This window comes from Bos grunniens, chromosome 18 (genome assembly GCF_055505025.1).
Source record: "Bos grunniens cultivar Pamir isolate PY7600 chromosome 18, Bosgru_T2T1.0, whole genome shotgun sequence".
Lineage (NCBI taxonomy): Eukaryota > Metazoa > Chordata > Mammalia > Artiodactyla > Bovidae > Bos > Bos grunniens.
Window position 1 is genome coordinate 58,950,047 of NC_141182.1, and position 26,921 is coordinate 58,976,967.

Here is a 26,921-nt window from a genome sequence, read left to right on the forward strand (position 1 = left end):
ACACACCCGGAAGCTGAGAGGTCTCGCTGTGCAGCGTGAGTTTCCGTCTTTTTAGTCAAATCTGAGCCTCGCAGTTTCCTTTCTTCTGTACCCAGGGTCTCAGGGTCGCTACAGACCATGAATCCCCTTGCCCGCCCCACAACCCCCCAGCAAATTAAGGCGTCTCCCCAGGTACTTACCTTTCGGTTTAAAGTCGCTCTGGAGCCGGTTCCTGCCTTCGGTCTGCTTAGACGCTGCCTTTCGCACCCCTTTCCAGCTTAAAACCTTTCGCTGACCTCACTGACCCCTCTGCCCCTCCTGCACCGCATAAAATTCCCTCCCATGAGGTGGATTTATTCGCACCACCGCCCCTAGCCTCGCTCTCTCGGCCCCTGAGGTCAGCCCCGGCCACCCTACTCTCGGAGAGGCCGCGTCCTGTCCCCGTCCTGAGACACCCCCTCCCCCCAGCCCCGCTGTCCTCGAGTCTCCTCAGGCCGGTCCTTCTGCCCCGCAGGCGTTCCCTTCATAGTGACCTTTCCTCTAAACCCGTGTTGGCAGAGGTGACCTGGGTCAGCCATGAGACACCCATGGTCTTCGGTTCCAAATTCCACCCTCTGGAAAATAGGCTCCTGCGGGAGAGGGGACTTCTTATTCAGTCGCCATCCCTGTAAATAGTGGGCGAGGGGGGTCAGGAGAAGCAGAGACAGCGACTCCGAGAGAAATATAAAGTTGAGAAAAGCATGAGGGAGAAGCGATGGCAATGAAGAGGATTGGTGGGGAACTTGGAGGAGACACCTTCATGAAAGAGAATAAGCCTTGAAGGTAGCGGGTGGGAAAAGAAATTTAGAGAAAAGCAGGATCTCCGGAGAAATGAAGGTGAGCAGAATAGGAGAGGGGCCCCTGCTCAGCAGTAGCAGCGGGGAAGCAGTGGTGAAGCGCGTCATTCTGATGGGGCAGGCCAGAGGGTGAGACTTGGAGCCATGATGGTGCTGGGACAGAAGGAGACCTGAACGGAAATCTGCCCCCAAGGATGCGGGGCGGGACGGCTGGAGGGGGGGGCGGGCGGTGAGGAGGGAATGTCAAAGGGATAAGAGGGAGGGAGAGGAGAGGAAGCTCAGATGGGAGAAGAAAGAGGCAGAAATATTAATACTTGGAGATTTAGGACAGTCAGGCTGGGGGAAAAAGAGCAACAGAGAAGTACTGAGTGGCAGAGTGGGCAGGGCTGGTGTGAGAGGAGAAATAGAAGGGCAGTAACAGCCCAGAGCAGAGGGGAACAAAAGGACACAGAGAGAGAGAGAGGAAAAAAAGAAATAGATAAACAGAATGACAGAGGGGAACGCGTATTAGTGAAGAAAGAGGAGTGACCTGGACCCATGTGAGTCGGTTGGATATGAATTTGGATATAAATGGATATAAACTATTGTTGTGATATCATGACTTTATAGTCTAATAAATTTAAAAGTTTGTATATATGATGAGAATTGCAAAATTCTACTATCTAATGCTTGTGTTGTTTTAGATTTATTTTTATCAGAAGATAACTTCCATTTGCAATCCTTCAACCAGAGACATGGAATAGGGTGTATGTTTGGAGCAAGAGAAAATTGTCACTTCATGGTGCCTATTTAAAGGAAAATTACAACTCCTTTTTCTGGTAATTTTTTTCATTGTTCTTTTTTTAGCTTGAACTAAATCTTATCATTCAAGTTCTACTTTCCTATAAATAATAACTTCTGAATTGCTTTGCTGAAATTGCTGGGCATCCTGTAATCGGCTCATGTGATTTTCTAAATTTATATTCATAATATTTTCTGACTTTGACACCAGAATTGTGTAGGATATATATATATATAATTGTGTAGGCTATATATGTGTGTGTATATAATGGTGTAGGCTAATATATATATATGTATATATAAAATGGTGTAGGTTGTATATATCAGATCAGATCAGTCCCTCAGTCGTGTCCAACTCTTTGCGACCCCATGAATCACAGCACGCCAGGCCTCCTTGTCCATCACCAACTCCCGGAGTTCACTGAGACTCACGTCCATCGAGTCAGTGATGCCATCCAGCCATCTCATCCTCTGTCATCCCCTTCTCCTCTTGCCCCCAATCCCTCCCAGCATCAGAGTCTTTTCCAATGAGTCAACTCTTCGCATGAGGTAGCCAGAGTACTGGCGTTTCAGCTTTCACATCATTCCTTCCAAAGAAATCCCAGGGCTAATCTCCTTCAGAATGGACTGGTTGGATCTCCTTGCAGTCCAAGGGACTCTCAAGAGTCTTCTCCAACACCACAGTTCAAAAGCATCAGTTCTTTGGTGCTCAGCCTTCTTTACAGTTCAACTCTCACATCCATACATGACCACTGGAAAAACCATAGCCTTGACTAGACGAACCTTCGTTGGCAAAGTAATGTCTCTGCTTTTCAGTATGCTATCTAGGTTGGTCATAACTTTCCTTCCAAGGAGTAAGCGTCTTTTAATTTCATGGCTGCAGTCACCATCTGTAGTGATTTTGGAGCCCAGAAAAATAAAGTCTGACACGCTATATATATATGTATGTATATATAATTGTGTAGGCTATCAGTTCAGTTCAGTCACTCAGTCAGTCCGACTCTTTGAGACCCCATGGACGGCAGCACGCCAGGCTTCCTTATCTGTCACCAACTCCTGGAGCTTGCTCAAACTAATGTCCATCAAATTGGTGATTCCATCCAACCATCTCATCCTCTGTTGTCCCCTTCTCCTCCTGTCTTCAATCTTTCCCAGCATCAGAGTCTTTTTAATGAGTCAGTTCTTTGCATCAGGTGGCCAAAGTAATGGAGTTTCAGCTTCAACATCAGTCCTTCCAATGAATATTCAGGACTGATTTCCTTTAGAATTGACTGGTTGGATTTCCTTGCAGTCCAAGACACTCTAAAGAGTTTTCTCCAACACCACAGTTCAAAAGCATCAATTCTTCTATGCTCAGCTTTCTTTATAATCCAACTGTCACATCCACACATGACTACTGGAAAAACCATAGCTTTGACTAGACAGACCTGTGTCGGCGAAGTAATGTCTCTGCATTTTAATATGCTGTCTAGGTTGGTCATAGCTTTTCTTCCAGGGAGCAAGCATCTTTTAATTTCATGGCTGCAGTCACCATCTACAGTGATTTTGGAGCCCCCCAAAATAAAGTCTGTCACTGTTTCCATTGTTTCCCCATCTATTTGCCATGAAGTGATGGGACCAAATGCCATGATCTTTGTTTTTTAATGTTGAGCTTTAAGCCAACTTTTTCACTTTCCTCTTGCACTTTCATCAAGAGGCTCTTGAGTTCTTCGCTTTCTGCCATAAGGGTAGTGTCATCTGCATATCTGAGGTTATTGATATTGCTCCTGGCAATCTTGATTCCAGTTTGTGCTTCATATAGGCTAGCATTTCTCATGCTGTACTCTGTATATAAGTTAAATAAGTAGGGTGACAGTATACAGCCTTGACGTACTCCTTTTGCAATTTGGAACCAGTCTGTTGTTCCATGTCCGGTTCTAACTTGACCTGCATACAGGTTTCTCAGGAAGCAAGTGAAGTGATCTGGTGTTCCCATCTCTTTAAGAATTTTCTGCAGTTTGTTGTTATCTACACTGTCAGAGGCTTTGGCATAATCAATAAAGCAGAAGTAGATATTTTTCTGGTATTCTCTTGCTTTTTCGATGATCCAAAGGATATTGGTAATTTGACCTCTGGTTCCTCTGCCTTTTCTAAATTCAGCTTGAACATCTGAAAGTTCACAGTTCACATACTTTTGAAGCCTGGGGTTGGAGAATTTTGAGCATTACTTTGCTAGCATATGAGATGAGTGCAGTTGTGCAGTTTTGAACTTTCTTTGGCATTGCCTTTTGCCGGGAGCCAGCACAGGAGATCCCACCCATGACAAGGTCATGCGGAAGAGACCTGACAGGCAAGGCGGATCAGGACTCAAGGGACTCCCTGGACCTGCCCGAGCATCTACCCCAAAACCAAAGTCTGTCTGTCTACTGTTTACTATATTATGTCTTTTACCAACTCTTCTGACATTAACAGGGGGCTATCCCCAACCACCTTTCTCTGAAAAAAAAAAAAAAAAATCAACTTAGGGCTCTAGTTATAAGTCTCCTGGGTTTGAAAGGAGTATTTCAATTCTAACCTCTCTGTTAGCATTTTAGCTTGCTTGGCAGGTTTATCCATACCCTTGCAACTAACGTACATGATTGCTCACAACTCCCCAGCCATGAAAGGCACGGGAAGCCTAAGCATTCTAAAAGTCCTAATGAGCATAGAGCCCTTGGAAGGATGAAAAATTATTAGAATAGTACTGGTAAAGGGCTTCATTACTGGGCCAATGCTTGCTGCATATCCATTTCCAGTTCCCATATCCATTATCCATTGTGCACCTGGGAGTGCATTAGTTAATGTAGTTGGAATGTAAGAAAAACAAGTAGTAGCCTTGGTATTAACCACATCAGACCTTTGAGCTAATAAGTTCTTTCTTTGTTGTGACCCACTACACCTTCACTCCCTGAAAATGTAACTTTATTTAGTACTTTCTGAGGCTGGGAGAAATAAAGAAAAAAACACTTTAAGGGAAAACAAGTTTTCTGGCTGGTCAACCTTTATCAGAAAAGAGTCATGAAATGTTAACAGGCCACAGGGCCAGACATAACATAAGACCTTTGTTTATGAAAAGGTGTACAGAAAATGTCCTGGTTTTGATAAAGATAAAATTGATGGAATGTTGAGCTGACTCTGTATCTTTTACTTTGAGAAATGTGTAACTCAGAGTATAAAAGTTCCTTTTGAAAATAAAGTTGCGGATCCCACTTCACCAGAGCTCTGGTCTCTGTGTCTTTCTTTCTTTCTCTCTCTCTTCTTTTTCAGGCTGACTCCCTAGAGCACAGAGGCCCTCTGAGTTCACTTTTTTGCCCGGGCTTCTAAGACCCGATCAAGGAGGTGCTCTGCATCTCCACCCAATTGAGAAGGCGCTCTGTGTCTTCACCCCATCAAGAGGGCGCCTGAGGCCTCCGTGAACAGAGCAAGTCCCGTGTCAGGGGCTTTATTGGCTTTCTGTGTAAACCAAGGAATATCAGCCTCTTTCTCTCTCCCTTATTCTTTCTCTTTATTTTTTATTTTTATTTTTGACCCTGGACCACCAGGTCCCAGTCCATTATAAGGCCCGTGTCATCTCTCTCTAGTCCATTATAAGACCTGTGTCTCTCTCGCCGACGCCATTCATCCAGAGAGTTCCCTTGGATCCTGCTGGGGCTGGACCCCGGCAGCCTTTCTTTGGGATTGGAATGAAAACTGACTTTTCCCAGTCCTGTAGCCATTGCTGAGTTTTCCAAATTTGCTGGCATATTGAGTGCAGCACTTTCACAACATCATCTTTTAGGATTTGAAATAGTTCAACTGGAATTCCATCACCACCACTAGCTTTGTTCATAGTGATGCTTCCTAAAGTCCACTTGACTTCATATTCCAGGATGTCTGGCTCTAAGTGAGTGATCACACCATCATGATTATCTGGGTCATGAAGATCTTTTTTGTATAGTTTTTCTGTGTGTTCTTGCCACCTCTTCTTAATATCTTCTGCTTCTGTTAGGTCCATACCATTTCTGTCCTTTATGGAGCCCATCTTTGCATGAAATGTTCCCTTGGTATCTGTTGGGGATTTTTTTCCCGGGACTTGGAAGTGACGAACTTGAAAGAAGGACACTTGGCCAGTCTCTTGTAATAGACTGACAAGTTTATTTTTGTAGTCAAGCCTTTTTATAGAAGTAGGAACAAAGAGCTTAGAGTATACAGCCAGCAGAGCGCGTACGGGGTTAACACCTAATCAGTAAAAGTATTTTAAGGACAGCGCGCTCTATGTGACCCATGTGCTTATCCCATAACCCGTTTTTTCAAGCAACATCTTTAATATTTATTATTAAATCTTGGCGCCAGGCATATCCAAAGGCAGGAGATGTTTTTTTGCCCAAGTACAGCAAGCCGGGGTATTTCTGGCCCTTTGCCATTTTCCCAAGGACTTCCTCCAACCGGCTATTTTGTACTGAGCTTCCCAACAGTATCTCTAATTTTCTTGAAGAGATCTCTAGTCTTTCCCATTCTATTGTTTTCCTCTGTTTCTTTGCATTGATCACTGAGGAAAGCTTTCTTATCTATCCTTGCTATTCTTTGGAACTCTGCATTCAAATGGATATATCTTTCTTTTTCTCCTTTTCATTTAGCTTCTCTTTTCTCAGCTATTTGTAAGGCCTCCTCAAACAACCATTTTGCCTTTGTGCATTTCTTTTTCTTGGAGGTGGTCTTGAACACTGCCTCCTGTACAATGTCAGGAACCTCCATCCATAGTTCTTCATGCACTCTGTCTATCAGATCTAGTCTCTTGAATCTATTTGTCACTTCTACTGTATAACCATAAGGGATTTGATTTAGGTCATACCTGAATGGTCTAGTGGTTTTCCCTATTTTCTTCAATGTAAGTCTGAATTTGCAATAAGGAGTTCATGATCTGAGCCACAGTCAGCTCCCGGTCTTGTTTTTGCTAACTGTATAGAGCTTCTCCATCTTTGGCTGCAGAGAATATAATCAATCTGATTTTGGTGTTGACCATCTGGTGATGTCCATGTGTAGAGTCTTCTCTTGTGTTTCTGAGGGTGTTTGCTATGACCAGTGCGTTCTCTTGGCAACACTCTCTTAGCCTGTGCCCTGCTTCATTCTGTACTCCAAGGCCAAATTTGCCTGTTACTCCAGGTATCTCTTGACTTCCTACTTTTGCATTTCAGTCCCCTATGATGAAAAGAATATCATTTTGGGGTGTTAGTTCTAGAAGGTCTTGTAGATCTTCATAGAACTGTTCCACTTTAGCTTCTTCAGCATTACTGATTGGGGCATAGACTTGAATTACTGTGATACTGAATGGTTTGCCTTGGAAATGAACCAAGGTCATTCTGTCATTTTTGATATTGTACCCAAGTACTGCATTTTGGATCCTTTTGTTGACCATGAGAGCTACTCCATTTCTTCTAAGGGATTCTTGCCCACAGTAGTAGATATAATGGTCATCTGAATTAAATTTGCCCATTCCAGTCCATTTGAGTTCACTGATTCCTAAAATGTCTTGCCGTATCCTGTTTGACCACTTGCAATTTACCTTGATTCATGGACCTAACATTCCAAGTTCCTATGCAAAACCGCTTAAAGACGGCAGAGTAGAAGGATGTACACTCATCTTCTTTGAGATCTCCAAAATTATAACTCGCTGCTGAATAACCATCGATAGGAGAATGTTGGATCCCACCAAAAAGAAATACTGCACATCCAAAGGCAAAGGAGAAGCCCCAGCAAGACGATAGGAGGAGCAAAATCACATTTAGAATCAAATGCCATGCCGGCCAGAGACGCTTGGAGGGCTCAAACAAAACCTTGTGCACACTAGGACCCAGAGACCCAATAGAGTGTAGTGTGTGTGTGTGTATATATATATATATATATATATATATATATATATATATATATATAATGTGTGTGTGTGTGTGTGTGTGTATGTATATGTGTGTATATATATATATATATATATACACACACAAAATTGTGTAGGATATATATGTGTGTGTAGGATGTGTATGTGTTATATATATATATATATTTGGTTGTGCCTGGTCTTCTTTGCAGTATGTGAACTCTTAGTTGTGAACTATTAGCACATAAGATCTAATTTCCCCCACCAGGGACTGAATCCAGGCTCCCTGAATTGGGAGCTCCAAGTCTTAGCCACTGGACCACAATGGACATCCCTTTGTACGGTTTGGGTTTTTTTTTTTTTTTTTTTCCCCCTATTACAAATTATTTCCCTTTTAAATTTGTTTCTGGTTTAGAGAAAGCCTGTGACTTTCTTCTTTTATCTTATATATTGGAAATATTATTTGGTAACTAGTAAAGAATTTTAGACTGTCTCCCAAAGAGTTGGAAGCTGATTTCACCTAGTTAGTCTCATACTCCCTTTTCTTTGGTTTCATGTAATCTATTACAACATGAGCCATGAGCTCCTAACCAGATGTCTCCAGTTGCATCCTGGGAGCTGACCCTTTTCTCACAGTTCCCTCTGCCCTGGTCACATTCACCTTTTCTCTGCTCCCAAACATCAACAGCTTTTCTGTCTCAGATCTCACCTCCTGCTTGACCCTTTGTCTCTAAAGCATCGCTGCTCTGGCCCTTTCTCCTCCTTTGGGTCTTGGCCAGAGCTGTCTCCCCACCTTCTCCTGCTCATCTTCTGAAGTTCCCTTCACCTGACATTCTGTGTCTCATGACCCAGGTTTTATTGCTCCCACATGGGTCTCCTCTATCAGAAATGCTCTTCATTGATTATTTTGGGTCTTTCCTGTTTCCCCTCCATTGGAGGGTGCCTGGTCTCTGTCTTCTTTCCAGGACACCTGTGACACTACCCTTTGGGAAGATTTAGATGCTGGGTACTAGAATTGGATGGAATACTCCTCAGGGAAGAATGAGGAGCTTGGGCAGGTGATGAGGTTAGTTCCCATATTTGTTCTGGAAATTTCAACTTGAACTAAACCTGCTATGACTACTTATTTACTCAAAATAAGAGCAAAATTATATGCACTGAGGCTTAGCCCTACAGAACCAGTATGCCCCATGCAGTGTCCTGAGGTGTCCCATGTTCATTCCACTGTGTCTCTGCTCCACTATAGCCCCCAGGTCTTCCAAATTGTGTGCTTCTGGGGTGAGCTGCCATCTTGAACGGGATCCTTGCCTTACAGCAGTTCATCTGCTCAGAGTCAGGGATACTGACTACACTTTACTAAGGATGCAGAGAAGCTTAGGAGTGTGGGAATGGGCATGAAGGAGGGCCCTGCCTTGGAGCTGGGGTACCTTGCAATTTTCTCTGAGTGGGGAGGACAGGAGACAGTGAGAGCGGGGCTGTCTCTCTCTCTCTCTCTCTCGGTGACTTCCTCACCAAACACAATCCAGCCAATCCTCAAGCACCTTTAAAACTAGACTCCATCATGTCCCCAGTTGCTGGTGAGGTTTCCAGGGAGGTCCCGCTTCTTGATCTCCATACTGAATGCTCAGTGTCCTGCTGTTTGCAGCACTGTTCATGCCTGTTGCAATGCCTCTGCATATGAGTTCATTTTAGCCTGATTTGTTCATACATGCCTGAGATGTGAGTGTACTGTCACTCAGTCGTGTCCAACTCTTTTGCAGCCCCATGGACTGTAGCCCACCAGGCTCCTCTGTCCATGGAATTTTCCAGGCAAGAATACTGGAGTGGGTTGCCTTTTTCTTCTCCAAGGGATCTTCCCCACCCAGGGATCAAACCCGCATCTCTTGCATCTCTGGCATTGGCAGGCAGATTTGTTACCACTAGTGCCACCTGGGAAGCCTGGAAGAAATGTCAAGACCTGCGGAAAAGTGGAGGAAAGACTTTAGGGGTCTGCAGGAGGGATATGGCACCAAGTGTGGACCTCCAGAGGAGCCCAGTGAGCTGTATGAGTGCCCGTCCCATGCATGGCTTGGGGTTCAAGGGGTGTGTGAAACTTTTGGAAAGGGGCATCTCAGTACTGGCTGGAGCATCTAGACATGGATTCACTGGGAGCTGTGGGGCTGTGTGGATCGGGCTTGGTGCCATAGTGTCTTTTCTCAGGTTCCCTGGGACGTAGAGGCTGAGACTGAGTTGTTGGTTTTGTTTTTTGAGGTTGAGATTTTCAGGCATGGGTTTCATAGGGAAAGCCATGATAACACCTGAAGAGGAATGAGGAAGTAGAATTAGGAAAAGGAATGTTATCCTGTATTGTTAACCAAAGCCTGAGAGGAGCCCACAGGAAGCTCTGGGAGCAGGAGGATGGCTGCCTTGGCCCTGGGGGCACAGGGGGTGAATTCAACAGGTGCCCCACAGCACTCACTCCACACCGTGGATTTTGTGAGGTCTTTTGGTGCTGGTTTAGTCCCTAACTCATATCTGACTCTTGTGACCCCATAGATTGTAACCCACCAGGCTCCTCTGTCCATGGGATTTCCCAGACAAAAATACTGGTGTGGGTTGCTATATCCTTCTTCAGGGGATCTTCCCTACCCAGGGATCGAACCCATATCTCTTGCATTGGCAGGTGACTTCTTTACCACTGAGCCACCAGTGAAGTGTGGGGTCTTTGTTGGGGGAGAAATCATTGTGCAACCCATAGTGTAGTTACAGAGAACATCTCAGAGGTCATTTTGTGGGTTATCTTTGGTATTTTGGGATATTTGGGCAAAGTTGCAGCAAAGTTTCAGGTGCATTTTGGAAGACACAAAGAATTTGGAATGTTTCCTGGGAAGACGTTGGGGTCTCCTTGGCATCACAGGCCAAAGCTCTGTTTTGTTAGTAGATTTTGGAGGTGACAGTGCTCAGACTGGGGTCACCATGAATGAAAACGTGGTATCACGTCTAGTGGTCTTCATGAGTATCATTCCATCGTGAATGCATGAGTCATGGGGGCTTGGAGTGTTTGATGGGGTTGTGTAGCAGGTAAGGGGATGGCTCTGCTGTTTCTGGGGAGTGTGTCAGACCCCAGGGAAGACTGTAGGTTTGTTTGAGTCCAGAAGGGAAATGATAGGTATTAAGACTCACATGGCAGACAGTTATCAGCGAGGGCCTGCTGGGGATGGGACCAACTGGAGAAGGGCTATGAGGACTCATGACTCGGGGAAAGATTGTTCAGCTGATCAGGGGCAGTCACAGCGGAGAGACATCAGCCTCGGGAAGACCCAGCTGCTGTTGTCTTACTGCCAGACCAGTGGTGGTCACTCTGCTGGGGGAAAGATTGTTCAGCTGATCAGGGGCAGTCACAGCGGAGAGACATCAGCCTCGGGAAGACCCAGCTGCTGTTGTCTTACTGCCAGACCAGTGGTGGTCACTCTGCTGCCTCTGTCTGCCCATCTGGGAACTCACACACATGCAGTACAGTCATAAGGAAGCTGTGGTGCGGAGGGGCAAGCTGTTTTAAACTAAATGTGGAACAAGCGTATTTCTTTGAGAAGGAGGGCTGCTGTGTTCTGGGGAGGAAACAGGAAGGGGGACAGTGTTTGGGAACTCAGAGCCCTGGTGATAGCAGGAAAGCTCAGGAAAGAGGTGAAGGAAAACCTCTGTTCCTACTCACCAGTGCTCAGCAGCTAGCCCAATAGAAGGGGGTGAGGTATCAGGGCCCCATTTAGAGAAAGGATCTTGTCTTTCTACTCAGCACCCACTCACACTCTGTGCACATGTCTTCATTGTCTTCTCTAGAATGGCACTCATGGTGGTGTCCCCAGTAGATGACCTGAGGAAGTAAAGTGTTTTCTGTCTTTGTGCCCCAGCGGCCTCAGCTTCTCCTCCACCATTCTGTCAGACACCCACTTCCCTGCTGTTCTTCTCACTGTTGGTTTGCACAATCCCAATGAAGCCAGTCACATCAGCATTTCAGGCTGTGATTTTTCTTCAGCTAGCTCAGTTGGTAAAAGAGTCTGCCTGCAGTACAGGAGACCTGGGTTCAATTCCTGGGTCGGGAAGATCCCCTGGAGAAGGAAATGGCAACCCACTCCAGGATTCTAGCCTGGAGAATCCCATGGACAGAGGAGCCTGGTAGGCTACAGTTTATGGGATTGTAAGAGTCGGACACGACTAAGCACACAGACAGTATCAATGCAGAGTGAGAAACCTTAGATTCCAGGAACCTTTTTCCTGATTAAGTGTCAAGGCAGCCAAGAGCCTCCTCCTTTTTCTGTGGATTGTTTTATATTATGTTTGACTGCACAGCTTGTGGGCTCCTTAGTTTCCCCCAGGGATTGAACCCAGGCCCACAGCAATGAAAGCTGGTGAGTCCCAACCACTGGACTGCCAGGGAAGTCCCAGTTTTCAGCTGTCTATTGCCAGAATGGGTCTGCTCAGCCTCAAGCAGCTACCACTGGGATGAGCTCATTGCCATCCTAGTTGGACTTGCACGTGATCTTTGCACCTTTGGAGGGCAGGGAGCATTGTTTAAATGGAGGACACTTGGCTCCACCATCCTCCGCTGTTCCTGTTCGGCTTGTCCTCACTCCTCCAGGGCAAAGGTCCCCTGCCCATGTCAGTCCCCCAACGTGAAGACGATGGCAGAGTGGAAACTAGTGTAACTTTGTGTCCATCTCATTTACTTATTCACTACATAAAGAGCGTATACCATATTTTTAATTTCTGTGTGTGTGTGCTTAGTTGCTCAGTCGTGTCCAACTCTTTGCGACCCTGTGGACAGTAGCCCGCCAGGCTCCTCTGTCTGTGGGATTCTTCAGGCAAGAATACTGGAGTGGGTTGCCATGCTCTCCTCCAGGGGATCTTCCCAACCCAGGGATCAAACCCTGGTCTCCTGCATTGCATATGTTTTCTTTATCATCTGAGCCACAACAGAGGCTGGTTTTTTAATATTTATTGGGGTATGATTGATTTTCAGTGTTGTGTTAGTTTCAGGTGTTTAGCAAAGTAAATTGTCAAACACATACATCCACTGTTTTAGATTCTTTTCCCATGTAGGTCATCACAGAAGACTGAGTTTAATTCCCTGTGCTACACAGTTAAGGCTTAATTAGTTATCTATTTTATATATAGTTGTGTGTATGCGTCAGTCCCAATCTCCTAGTTTATCCCTCCCCTCTTACCCTTTGATAATTATAAGCTTATTTTCTACATCTGTAACTATTTCAGTTGTGTGGATAAGTTATTTGTAGCCCTTTTTTTTAGATTCCACATATGGTTGATATCATACAATATTTGTCTTTCTCTGTCTGACTTACTTCACTCAGTGTGGGAATCTCTAGGTCCATTTGTGCTGCTGCAAATAGCATTTTTTTTTTTTTTTTTAGTGACTGAGTAATTTTCCCTAAATGATGGAAACAGGGACTTCCCTGGCTCTGCAGAGTGTTTAAGTGTTTAAGAGTGTTTAAGACTTTGTACTTCCTGGGACTTCCCTGTGGTTAGGACTCAGTGCTTCCACTTTAGGGGCACAGGTTTGATCCCTGGTCAGGGAACTAACATCCTGCATGCTGCCTGGTGCAACGCCCCACCCCCACCCCCCAAAAATGGAGACAAACCCACCTTGTCACTTACAGTCATGCAAGTCAAATGCCCCAAAGTGAAGGCCTGGTGTGTGGACGTGGATTCTCCCCCACACCCATTGCTCTCCCGACACCCCCATCAAACCAGTTCTACCTTGTCCCCGTATGGCTCATCACAGCTGGAGAAAAACACACCCCCGAACTGACTGGTCTTGCTTCAGATTCCTCTGTTCCCTCACATTCCCTGTGTGTCTGCTCCATACCTTTCCTATGGAGCTCCTCAAAAGTCCACCTCCGCCTGTCCCATCTTTTTTTCTCAAAGACCCTGTTTCTTCTCCATTGAGCTCCTGGAGCAAAGGGAAGAGATCTCTTCTAACTGCCTCAACCATTGGCCTTAGGGCCTGTGCTCTGTCCTTAATAATTGACTGCTAATAGTCTGAAACTGCCTCTGGCTGTTGCTGGCCCTGAAATTGTGCCCCGGTTGCCAGCTCCACTGTCTAGGTCAGGGCCATATGGCATCATGTATTTTTACTTCTTGGAAGTTACTTTGATCAACATTCAAACATGGTGATATTGTCTCTCTGAAACACAAAGATGGGCACTCACATACACCCCACACCTTTTTATATGCTCAGTTCTTTCCTCTTTAAAATACAGTGTTCTCAATTAGCTACATTTTCCTCTCCTATTAAATACCATGTTGTACTGTTGCAGAATAATGGGGTGCAGAAAGAATGGTCATGTCCCAGGGGAAATCTTGGGATAGGTCTCCAAGTAAGGGTCCCTGGTTTCCTACAGGAAAGAATTCAAGAGGGAGACATAGTAGAGTGAGCCATGCTGTGCCGGGCCGCCCAAGATGCCTGGGTCATGGTGGAAAGTGCTCATGAAACGTGGTCCACTGCAGAAAGGAATGGCAGACTCCTTCAGTATTTTCGCCTCAAGAACCCCAAGAATGATAAACAGGTTTATTGAGAGAAATACACTTTCCATAGGCAGAATATGGTTGTCTCTGAAGGGGAGAGTGACCCTGGGCTGTGGGCATACTTAGTTTTTATGAGCTGGGTAATTCATGCACTAACGTGTGGGAGGATTTTTCCAGCTATTTGGAGGAAAATGCAGAAGTTGATTTTGGTAGTTATTTCACAATATATGCGTATATATATATGTCGAATGTCACATTGTGTGTCTTAAATATGCATGATATTTATTTGTCAATTATACCTCAGTAAAACTTTAAAAGAAAAAGGTGCAAGGTATGCTGTGCTTGCCTCCACTGAGTGGTGCTCATCCAGGCTACACATTGCATCCATGAGGCATTTTGCAAATACATTTGTGCCCTGACCAGAGATTCCCCTTTGAAAAGTCCATGTGGGGCTCAGCCTCAATGGTATTTAAGGGTGCTTGGTGCATCTAGCATTGAACATCAGGACTCTTAAGTCCTTCCATCCTGAGGGATGAGATCTGGGCTGAGGGTAAGGCTGCTTTGCCCTGAGTGGGTCTGGACCAGGGCCTGCTGTGTGACCTGAAGGGAATCATGGGGTTAGCAGAGGTGCCTCCTGCTGCTGTGTGCATGAAGCCTCACCAGGAGGGGAGTGTGATCTGAGGGAAAGTTTGGGAAAGTCCCGTGTTGGACTCTGTGCAGGAGTTGACTGTTCTGCGTCCCTCCTGTGACAGTGGCCACAGAGGACTGTCTGTTCCTCATGGTGAGGGCTTCCCTGTGTGCGGGGTTGGGGCTCAGGAAGGGGGTGTGTTGACTCTAAACATTAAACAGAATGTTTTCAATTTTCAGGATAGACCTCTGAAGACTCATGTTGCCTGAGGAAGCCCAGAAGAGGAGGAAGGTGAAAGGAGGAAGAGTCTGGAATGGCTCTTTCTCAGGTGAATTCATATTCTTGGTTGATTATTCTGTTTCTCCTTTCTTTTCTTTTTTAATTAATTTTTTTTTTTGAATACAGCTACTTTGCAATGTTATGTTAGTCTCTGCTGTTCTCCTTCCTTCTTTGCACTTGCTAATCTCTGACTCCAGAAGTAGCCTGCTTGATTCCTGTTCATTCACACTCACCCAGGGCCTTCTCTTAGTCACTGACACGTACCCTTAGATTCCATCTGTGACTCAGTTTTCTACTCTGTAAAATGGAAACGGATCTTTCTCTGATGAGTTATTACATTGACAACAAGTTAATTCATGAAAAGCATCTAGAGTAATGCTTCCGTGGTAGCTCAGATGGTAAAGAATCTGCCTGCAATACTGCAGACCTGTGTTTGATCCTTGGGTTGGGAAGATCCCCTGGAGAAGGAAATGGCAACCCACTCCAGTATTCTTGCCTGGAGAATCCCATGGACAGAGGAGCCTGGCGGGCTACAGTCCAAGGGATCACAAAAGAGTCAGAAACGACTGCTACTACTCCCACTAGTATTACTAGAGTAATTCATAACATACAGGAAGTGTTCAAAATTGTAGTCATTGCTGTTAATCATCATCACAGTTTTTAGATTCTGAGCTTTCCTTAACACCTTTGTATAGATGACCCAGTGTTGAATTTCTGTTTGTGTATTTCACGTGTCATACAGAAAAATGAGAAATCCACATTGATTTGGAGGCCATTGTAATCTCCTATGGGAAAGCAATTAGAGAGGCATCAGATCAGATCAGTCGCTCAGTCATGTCCGACTCTTTGCGACCCCATGAATTGCAGCACGCCAGGCCTTTGTGTCCATCACCAACTCCCGGAGTTCACTGAGACTCACGTCCATCGAGTCAGTGATGCCATCCAGCCATCTCATCCTCTGTCATCCCCTTCTCCTCCTGCCCCCAATCCCTCCCAGCATCAGAGTCTTTTCCAATGAGTCAACTCTTCACATCAGGTGGCCAAAGTACTGGAGTTTCAGCTTTAGCATCATTCCTTCCAAAGAAATCCCAGGGCTAATCTCCTTCAGAATGGACTGGTTGGATCTCCTTGCAGTCCAAGGGACTCTCAAGAGTCTTCTCCAACACCACAGTTCAAAAGCATCAATTCTTCGGCACTCAGCCTTCTTCATAGTCCAACTCTCACATCCATACATGACCACAGGAAAAACCATAGCCTTGACTAGATGAACCTTCGTTGGCAAAGTAATGTCTCTGCTTTTGAATATGCTATCTAGGTTGGTCATAACTTTCCTTCCAAGAAGTAAGCGTCTTTTAATTTCATGGCTGCAGTCACCATCTGTAGTGATTTTGGAGCCCAGAAAAATAAAGTCTGACACTGTTTCCACTGTTTCCCCACCTATTTCCCATGAAGTGATGGGACCAGATGCCATGATCTTCGTTTTCTGAATGTTGAGCTTTAAGCCAACCTTTTCACTCTCCACTTTCACTTTCATCAAGAGGCTTTTTAGTTCCTCTTCACTTTCTGCCATAAGGGTGGTGTCATCTGCATATCTGAGGTTATTGATATTTCTCCCAGCAATCTTGATTCCAGCTTGTGTTTCTTCCAGTCCAGCGTTTCTCATTATGTACTCTGCATATAAGTTAAATAAACAGGGTGACAATATACAGCCTTGATGTACTCTGTTTCCTATTTGGAACCAGTCTGTTGTTCCATGTCCAGTTCTAACTGTTGCTTCCTGACCTGCATGCACATTTCTCAAGAGGCAGATCAGGTGGTCTGGTGTTCCCATCTCTTTCAGAATTTCCCACAGTTTATTGTGATCCACACAGTCAAAGGCTTTGGCATAGTCAATAAAGCAGAAATAGATGCTTTTCTGGAACTCTCTTGCTTTTTCCATGATCCAGCAGATGTTGGCAATTTGATCTCTGGTTCCTCTGCCTTTTCTAAAACCAGCTTGAACATCAGGAAGTTCATGGTTCACATATTGCTGAAGCCTGGCTTGGAGAATTTTGAGCATTACTTTACTAGCGTGTGAGATGAGTGCAATTGTGCGTAGTTTGAGCATTCTTTGGCATTGCCTTTCTTTGGGATCGGAATGAAAACTGACCTTTTCCAGTCCTGTGGCCACTGCTGAGTTTTCCAAATTTGCTGGCATATTGAGTGCAGCACTTTCACAGCATCATCTTTCAGGATTTGGAATAGCTCAACTGGAATTCCATCACCTCCACTAGCTTTGTTCGTAATGATGCTTTCTAAGGTCCACTTGACTTCACATTCCAGGATGTCTGGCTCTAGGTGAGTGATCACACCATCGTGATTATCTGGGTCTTGAAGATCGTTTTTGTACAGTTCTTCTGTGTATTCTTGCCATCTCTTCTTAATATCTTCTGCTTCTGTTAGGTCCATACCATTTCTGTTCTTTATCGAGCCCATCTTTGCATGAAATGTTCCTTTGGTATCTCTGATTTTCTTGAAGAGATCCCTAGTCTTTCCCATTCTGTTGTTTTCCTCTATTTCTTTGCATTGATCGCTAAAGAAGGCTTTCTTATCTCTTCTTTTGCTCTAAATACCTTTACATGAATCTGTCAGAATACACATTTCAACTGAATCAATTTCTTCTCATTTTGTATGACGATAAGAGCTCTCCTTATGACCCCATTGATGATATGTGTTTTCATTTCAGCAGCAGATAACCGTCGAGGATGTGGCCATCAAATTCACTCCTGAGGAGTGGGAATGCCTGGCCCCTGCGCAGAGGACTTTGTACTGGGACGTGATGCTGGAGACCTACAGGAACCTGCTCTCTGTGGGTGAGGATCACTTCCCTCTCAAGTTGGGATCTGTCCTTGGGTATCTTTACATTTTCCCTCATATGCCTTTTTGGAGCCCCTACCTTGCTTGGCTGAGCTCGAAGCTCTATTGAATCAGAGGCCAAAAGCTTCATAATGTGGCATGAGGACTTTGAAATTGCCCTTTCCTCCTTTGATCTGCCCGTGTTATGATACCTCGAGGGTGGGTCCAGAGCTTGAAAATGCATAAAGCCTGTAGCAAACTTAAAACCTACACTTCCCTGTTTTGAAAATTTTATTTATTATTTTTTGGCTGTGCTGGGTCTTTCTTAGTTGCAGTGATCAGGGGCTACTCACCAGTTGCGGTGCTCGGGCTTCTCATTGTGGTGACTTCTCTTGCTGTGGTAGGCGGGCTCTAGGGCGCAGGGTCTCCGCAGTTGTGGTGTACGGGCTTAGTTGCTCTGCGGCATGTGGGATCTTCCTGAATGAAGAATTGAACCTGTGTCCCCTGCACTGGCAGGCAGATTCTTAACCACTGAGCCACCAGGGAAGTCCCACTTACCTTTTTACTACAAGCAAGATGTCTGCATATTACACTCTTCCCTGTGTATTCACTTGATCTTAGCCAAAAGGCTAAGAAGCGATTCCCCTGTGCATTCAGAAGGAGGCAAGCTGTGGATTGAAGTGTTTTCCACAACCGCCCCATATTGTCCTCACTCCTCAGCTGAACAAAGAGCTGGGGTTCTGGAAACAATATAGCATGTGATGTTTCTTTCTTGCAATTAGCAATAATTTCTTTTTCTGACCTGACTATTCTTATGTCCATTTTGGAGTAAAGAAAAGAGAGCACTGGACCCTGGAGAGGGAAGTGAAAATAGCAAAAAAGAAAAAGAAAAAAGGGAAAAACCACTAAAGGGGTGGAAAGTACCATGTGTAGACACAGGTCAGATCTCAGATGAACGGAGAAGAAACTGCACCATTAATAGTTTCAGGGAATCTCTCCCCAAGGGGAAGAGTTCTGTGGGAAAACAGTTTATTTTTTGGTAAACTCTCAGAGGAAATTGTTGTTCTCCCCATTCTTTAGTATGTAAAATGTATCTCGTCCTCCTGTGGTGCCACAGCTCCTACAGAGACAAAGGCAAGGTCTTTATATGATCTACAACAGCCTGTCATTTGACTCCTGTCAGCTTTATCTCTTGACTTTGAGGAACGTGGGATGGGCTCTTTCAGAGGGGTCTCTTGCCCCTGCATCTCCACTTCTGTGTGTGCTTTCATTGGCTGCTCAGTTCTTGGTCCCTGCAAGTAAGAGCTGAACTGCTCTGTAGCACCACGCTCAGCACCTGTCCTAGTTCCATCCCTACTCACTCTTCTAGGAAGACGTAGTCAAGGAGGTAGGAAACCACTGGTGCTCTCTGATTCTATCTCTCACCCTAGAACCTGCACAGAGCTGTCTCAAGCCCCATCTGCCTGTTCAGATCCCTCAGCCCTTCCTTCTGGGATTGTTATGTAGGAGAACTGTAAAGACAGTAGACAGATCTTCTCTTTGATCCTAGGTCCTACATGGGGAGCATATGTCGGCCTTTGAGATTCTTAACTCAGTGTCTGTGAGGAGAGCGCACATCTCAAGATCCTGCAGGATCCTCCCCTCCTGTCTTGTATTTTCATCACTCTTCCACTGCTCTACCTGGTCTGGGAATGTAGACTTTTCCTGATTGCCTATTGTCTTAAGTTGCCTCCGATGATTGCCTTTGAAATACACATTCCTAGGATCTGAGATTTTATCCTATATTTTTTTGCTGTGATAATAACACTTTTAAGGGATAGACAACTTCTAGGGACTCTCCTTATGGAGTAGGGTTATTTGGTGACAGAAACTTCCCCCCCACACACCCTGAGACTTTTTTTTTAATTGAAGTATAGTTGATATACAGTGTTGTATTGTCTTCTGATGTAAAGCAAGGTAATTTAGTTATACATATATATACATTCTTTTTTTTATTGTGTTTATCACAGGATATTGAATATAGTTCCCTGTGCTGTACAGTAAGACCTTGTTCTTTATCTGTCCTATATATAATAGCTTGCATCTGCTATTTGCAAACCCCCAACCTGTCCCTATGCATGCACACTTGGCCACCAGAAGTCTCTTCTGTATGCCTGTGAGTCTGTTTCTGTTTCATAGATAAGTTCATTTGTGCTGCATTTCAGATAGGACATACAAGTGATATCATATGATATTTGTCTTTCTCCTTCTGACTTATTTTGCTTAGTATGATAATCTCTAGGTCCATCCATGGTGCTGCAAATGGTACTATTTCATTCTTTTTTATGGATGAGTAATATTCCAGTGTTTGTGTGTGTATGTGTGTGTGTGTGTGTGTGTGTATTTATATGTGTAGACACACAACATCTTTATCCATTCATGTGTTGATGGTCATTTAGATTGTTTGTATGTCTGGCTATTTATAATAATAAATAGTGCTGCTGTGAACATAGGGGTACATGTATATTGAAAAGAGTCTTTTTACTTATTTTTCATTTAAAAATTTTTTTATTTTTGCCACATCTCAGAACTTGTGGGAACTCACTTTCCTGACCAGGGATCAAACCCAGGCCATAGCAGTGACAGTGCCAAATCCTAAACACTAGACCACCAGGGACTCCCAGCATCAAGCTCTTGCTTCTTTCACTTTCTTTGTAATTCTGGGTTATGTACATAGCCTTCTAAGTCTTGTGCCCTCATTTGAAAAATAATGGTAGTTTACCTCAGGCTTTTAAAACAAATATGTACTGTTAGATAGCTTATATATAATAATATTGCATATTTTATAGAAAAGCTCTAAGTTACTGTTGTTTAATGATATATATCTACTTTGTCATGTTTTGTTATGCTATATCCCTTTGTGTGCATTATAGTTTATATGCTTTTATTTTGCAGTTTGTCCTCAACAATGTAGTCTGTGACCTTAGTTAATATACATTTTAGGCACACACTTCATACTACATATCTGGGGACAATAAGCTGGAGAATTAAAGGGCACTGCATAGATAAGAAATTGCTCTGCTTGGTTATTATATAATGGCAATCATGAAATCATGTGACTTTTGTCTTCTTTCTTCAGGTTCTGTTCTTTTGTTGTTCATTCACAAAGTCATGTCCAACCCTTTGCGACCCCCATGAACTGTAGCATGCCAGCTTCCTCTGTCTTTCATATCTTCCAGTTTGCTCAAATTCATGTCCACTGAGTCGGTGATGCTATCTAACCATCTCATCCTCTGCCACCCCCTTCTCCTTTTGCCTTCCATCTTTCTCATAATGTTATATATTTTCCTGACCTAATATTTTAGAAGTCAGTTATGTCAATACCTTTTACAGTTTTCATATTGTGTGCCCTTTCCAGGGTGAAATTCTCTTCTTTATTCTTAAGGAAGAATGTTTAGAATTCCATAGAATATAATGTTGTACAACATGTTTACTTATTACTGGTTGTTTTACTACAATAGTAAAGGGTTGCTTTACTAGAATAGAAAGGGTTACTAGAATAATGTGTTTATTAATTTTTATTGTGATTTACAGTCGATGGTCTTTCAGAACATATTATGCAATATAACTGACATTTACTTGTTAATGTTATAAAATGCCTGTTTTTCATGGATATTGATGCTTTTATAACAGGTAATTCAGGAAAATACTTCATTTTTTAAATATCCCTAGTAAATTCTTTATTTTCTCAGTGCTGTATTTGTTTTGCAATTCTAAACTGCCATTTATTTAGGTTACTTGTTAGATAAGCTTGTTTTGGATTATTTACCATTATATTACTTATTTTAAGTATTAATTTATATACAGTAATGATGTAGATACTGTATGTAGATTATGTATAATAAGTATGTGGAAAATATGTCTAATATGTTTCTCGTCAGTTACAGTCAGTATGTATATGCTTTGGGTTCATGGTCATGAGATTAGCCACTTTTTAAGAGCTAACATAAGTTTACACAACCTGAGTGTTTTTGTCCTACAGTGTCTGAAATGAGGCTATGCTAAAATCAGTTTGAATTTCATGTGAACATACTTTATTTATTAAAGAATCCTATTTCTTTACTGTTTCTCAAAATTTGAAGATCATGGTTGGGAAGTTTCATAACTACATTCAGTGTAAGTGTTATTTTTGGTATAATATGTTTTCAACATAAAATATTTATGAATTATAATTAATAACATACCTATGATTTTTTTGTATTTTGTAGATATCTCTCCCATACATATTATCAAGAAATTACAATCAAAGGAGAACACTAACTCAACAGATACATTCCAAACAGTGATTTTGGGAAGACATGAAAGCCATGGAGTCCAAGATTTTTACTTAAGGGAAATACGAGGCAATACGCTTGAGTTTGAGTGTCAGTGGAAAGATGATGAAAGAAATTACAAAGGAGTGCTTGTAATCCATAATGAAAAGCTCACTGATAGAAAAGATCAACGTGGTAGAAGCAATGCAGGAAACAATGCAATTGAAAATAAACTTGCATTAAGCTTTCAGGATGAATTGCAGATATTTCGAATGGAAAGGAAAATTTTTGAATGTAATCAAGTTGAGAATGTTATCAACAATAGTTCCTCAATTTCAGCTCTCCAAAGAATTCCTCCGAGTGTTCAAACCAACACTTCTAACATGTATGGGAATAATTTTATCCATTCTTCAATACTGACAAAAGACCGTAAAGCGCATAGGGAAAAACCTTACAGGTGTAATGACTGTGACAAAACCTTTACTCATGTCTCACACCTCACTAAACATCAGGTAGTCCATACAGGAGAGAGGCCATACAAATGTGATACATGTGGCAAGGACTTCAGTCAGAGTTCGAACCTTGCAACTCATCAGAGAATTCATACTGGAGAGAAACCTTACAAATGTAATGAGTGTGGCAAGGATTTTAATAGAAAATCAAACCTTGAAACTCATCAGAGAATTCATACTGGAGAGAAACCATACAAATGTAATGTGTGTGGCAAAGCCTTTAGGGTGTGTTCAAGCCTCAGGAGCCATCAAGTAATCCATACTGGAGAGAAGGATTACCATTGTAGTAAATGCAACAAGGCTTTTTCCCGTAATTCCAAGCTTCTAAAACATCAAAGAATTCATACTCGAGGGCAGCCCTACAAATGTGATGCATGTGACAAAGCCTTTATTTTGCGTTCAAGCCTAATCAACCATCAGGTAGTCCATACTAGAGGGAAGTCTTACCCATGTAATGAATGTGGCAAGACGTTCATCAAACGTTCACACCTTAGGCTTCATGAGAGAATTCATACTGGAGAGAAGCCATACAAGTGTACTGAATGTGGCAAGGGCTTCAGGCAATGGTCTGATATCAGAATTCACCTAAGAATTCATGCTGGAGAGAAACCTTTCAAATGTAGCAAGTGTGGCAAATCCTTTACTCGGAGTTCACACCTCACTAGACATCAAATCATCCATACTGGAGAGAAACCATATAAATGTGAGGTCTGTGACAAGTTCTTCAGTCGCAATTCACATCTTGCAGGTCATTGGAGAATTCATACCGGGGAAAAACCTTACAAATGTAATGAGTGTGGGAAAGCCTTTAGTGATCGTTCAAGCCTAACTTACCATCAGGTAATTCATACTGGAGAGAAGTCTTACAAATGTAATGAATGTGGCAAAGCTTTTATTAAGCCTTCATATCTTAGGCATCATGAGAGGATTCATACTGGAGAGAGGCCATACAAGTGTACTGAATGTGGCAAGGCTTTTATCAAGCTTTCGCATCTTAGGTATCATGAGAGGATTCATACTGGAGAGAAACCATACAAGTGTACTGAATGTGGCAAGGCCTTTCAGCAATGGTCTGACATCACTATTCACCAAAGAATTCATGCTGGAGATAAATCATAGAAACGTAGTAAGTGTAGTGTAGCAAATCCTTTAGCCTTTGAAGCCTCAGTAAATACCAGGTGACCCATACTGGAAAGAGACTTTACAAACAATGAATGTGGCAAGGCTTTTTAGCAGGTGTTCACACTTTAGGCTTCATGAGAGGATTCATACTGGATAGAAATCATACCAATGTATTGAGTATGGCACAGCCTTTAGACAATAGTCCTACCTCAGGATTCACCAAAGAATTCACTCTGGAGAGAAACTTTACCAATTCCATGAGTGTGGGAAAACTTTTGCTCAGGGTTTACACCTCCCTAATCATCAATAATCCATAATCCATACAGGCTTGCAGATGTACTGAGTTTTGCAAGGCTTTTAGCTATTGCCTTAAACTCCAGGTTCACCAAGTAGTCCATACAAAACAAATGTAATGAATGTGGCAAAGTTTCAAATTATTGCTCACTTTTCACTAAATAAAGGTATCTGTATTCTGGAGTGAAAGCATACAAGTGTAGTGTGTGATAAGGATTTTACCCATATAGTAAACATTGGGGGACGATATAGGGTTGACACCTTCAAAATACAATAAACATGGTAAAGACTTTCCCTTGAATTCAAATATTATGCAACAATAGAGTCTATATTGGAGAGAAATCACTAAACTTTAGAATATACATCCTTGAGAGAAGCCACAAAAAAATAATGTGCATGCTAGTTACAGTTCACAATGGTGGAGTAGAAAGACAAGTGTTCATCTTCTCCTGAAAGAGCACCAAAATCGCAACTAGCTGTTGAACAGCCATCAGCAGGAGGACATTGGTCCAAAGACCAAGAAGCCACAATAAGATGGTAGGAGGGGCGCAAACACTATAAAATTAAATCCCATACTGGCTGGGTGGGTGACGTACAAACTGGAGAACAATAATACCAAAGAAGTTCTCCCACTGTAGGGAAAGTTCTGAGCCCCACCTCAGGCTTCCCAGCCTGGGGCTCTAACAAAGGAACTGGGAATACCCAGGGAATCTGACTTTGAAGGCCAGCGAGATTTGATTATAGAACTTCCACAGGACTGGGGGAAACAGATTCCACTCTTGGAGGGCACAAACAAAATCTTGGCATGCACCAAGACCCAAGGGAAAGGAGCAGTGACCCCCACAGGAGACTGAACCAGACCTACCTTCTAGTGTTGGAGGGTCTTCTCTGGAGGCATGGGTCAGAAATGGCTTGCCATGGGGGCAGGGGCACTGACAGTAGCAGCCTGGGAAGGTCCCCCTTGGTGTTAGTCCTCTTGGAGGCCACCATTAACCTGACCATAAACCCCAGAGCTGGGTTGCCTCAGGCCAAACAACCAACAGGGAGGGAGCACAACCCCACCCACCCATCAGCAGATAATTGGATTAAAGTTTTACTTGGTGAGGCCCTGCCCACCAGAGTGGGACCCAGTTTTTCCCACCCAGTCGCTCCCATCAAGAATCTTACACAAGCCTTTAGCCTCATCTACCAGAGGGCATATAGAAGAAACAAGAAGAACCACAATTCCACAGCAGCTAGAACAAAAGCCACATTACTCTAAGTTAATTAGGGTGAAAAAGAAGAATTATATCACAGATGAAGGGACAAGATAAAACCCCCAAAAAACAACTAAATGAAGTGGAGTTAGGCAACCTTCCAGATTATTCATGATTCAGAATAATCATGAAGATGATCCAGGATCTCAGAAATAGACTGGAGAAGATGCAAAAAACTGTTTGCCAAAGACCTAGAAGAACTAAAGAATAAACCAACAGAGATGAACAATACAGTAGAAAGAATCAATAGCAGAATAACTGAGGCAGAAGAATGGATAAATGACCTGGAAGACAGAATGGTGGAAATCACTTCTGCAGAACAGAATATAGGGGGGAAAGGAATTGAAAAAAAAAAAAAAAGCCTAAGACCTCTGGGACAACATTAAATGCATTAACATTTGCATGATATGGGTTCCCAGAAGAAGAGAGAGAGAGAAAGGACCAGAGAAAATATTTGAAGAGATAATAACTGAAAACTTCCCTAACATGGCAAAGAATATAGTCAGCTTACCAGGAAGTTCAGAGTCCCAGGCAAGATAAATCTAAGGAGGAAAACACTGAGACACATAGTAATCAAACTGCAAAAATTAAGACAAAATATTAAAAGCAACAAGGGGAAAATGACAACATAAATGGGAGCTCCCATAAGGTTAAAAACTTGATTTCTCAACAGAAATTATATAAGCCAGAAGGGAATGGCACTATATATTTAAAGTGATGAAAAGGAAGAACCTACAAACCAAGAATACTCTAACCAACAAGACTCATTCAGATATGATGGAGAAAGCAAAAGCTTTCCAGACAAGCAAAGGTTAAGAGAATTCAGCATCATCAAACCACTTTTACAATAAATGTTAAAGGAACTTCTCTAGGAAGGAAACACAGGAGAAAGAAAAGACCTACACAAAATAAACCCAAAACAATTAAGAAAATGGTAATAGTACCATACATATCAATAATTACCTTAAATGTAAATTGATTAAATGCACCAACCAAAAGACAGACTGGCTGGACCAATAAAAACATGTGCATGTATGCACTTAGGCTTACCACATCACTCTCCTTAATCCCCCAAATTGTAGGTAATTATTTTATATTGTTAGGTTAATCATGTTCCTATTATGGCTTGCGATTATAATTATTTTTGAATCTTGGATGCTATTGATTGTGAAAACTGATAAACATCTTTTACTATTGTGATTATGTAACTGTTATTCACTTAATACCATTGTATCATGATTGGTCAACAGAAAATAATAGAATTCTATATCACCAAAATTGCCATTTAATGGAAAAACCTGTAATCACTTTTTTAAATCCAGATGCATAACAGAATTATCTTGGAATTTTTTTGAAAAATACAAATGCCCAGGTATTGCTTTTTTTCTCCAAAGCTCCAGATGTATTTTTTTTTCTAAAGCACTTTTTTTTTAATTTTTATTTTATTTTTAAACTTTACAATGTTGTATTAGTTTTGCCAAATATCGAAATGAATCTGCCACAAGTATACCTGTGTTCCCCATCCTGAACTCTCCTCCCTCCTCCCTCCCCATACCCTCCCTCTGGGTCGTCCCAGTGCACCAGCCCCAAGCATCCAGTATCGTGCATCGAACCTGGACTGGTGACTCGTTTCATACATGATATTATACATGTTTCAATGCCATTCTCCAGATGTATTTCTAATGAACAGCCATGTTTAAAAATAACTGGACTCTATGGC

General features: G+C 42.8%; 1 protein-coding gene across 6 annotated transcripts; it reads left to right on the forward strand.

Moving 5' to 3' along the window:
* Positions 1-26,401, forward strand: LOC147354432 (uncharacterized). 6 transcript variants are annotated; one of them, XM_086353803.1, is made up of 5 exons: positions 1-171; positions 1,499-1,633; positions 14,851-14,939; positions 17,619-17,742; positions 21,973-26,401. In XM_086353803.1, the coding sequence occupies exons 3-5, from the start codon at positions 14,925-14,927 to the stop codon at positions 23,646-23,648; spliced, it is 1,815 nt and encodes a 604-aa protein (XP_086209929.1). In that variant the 5' UTR covers positions 1-171; positions 1,499-1,633; positions 14,851-14,924; the 3' UTR covers positions 23,649-26,401. The 6 variants fall into 6 exon arrangements, with proteins under 6 accessions (XP_086209929.1, XP_086209925.1, XP_086209928.1 ...); XM_086353799.1 differs by having other exon boundaries at positions 1-35; positions 17,616-17,742; XM_086353802.1 differs by having other exon boundaries at positions 1-35.
* Positions 26,402-26,921: the final 520 nt, after the last annotated feature.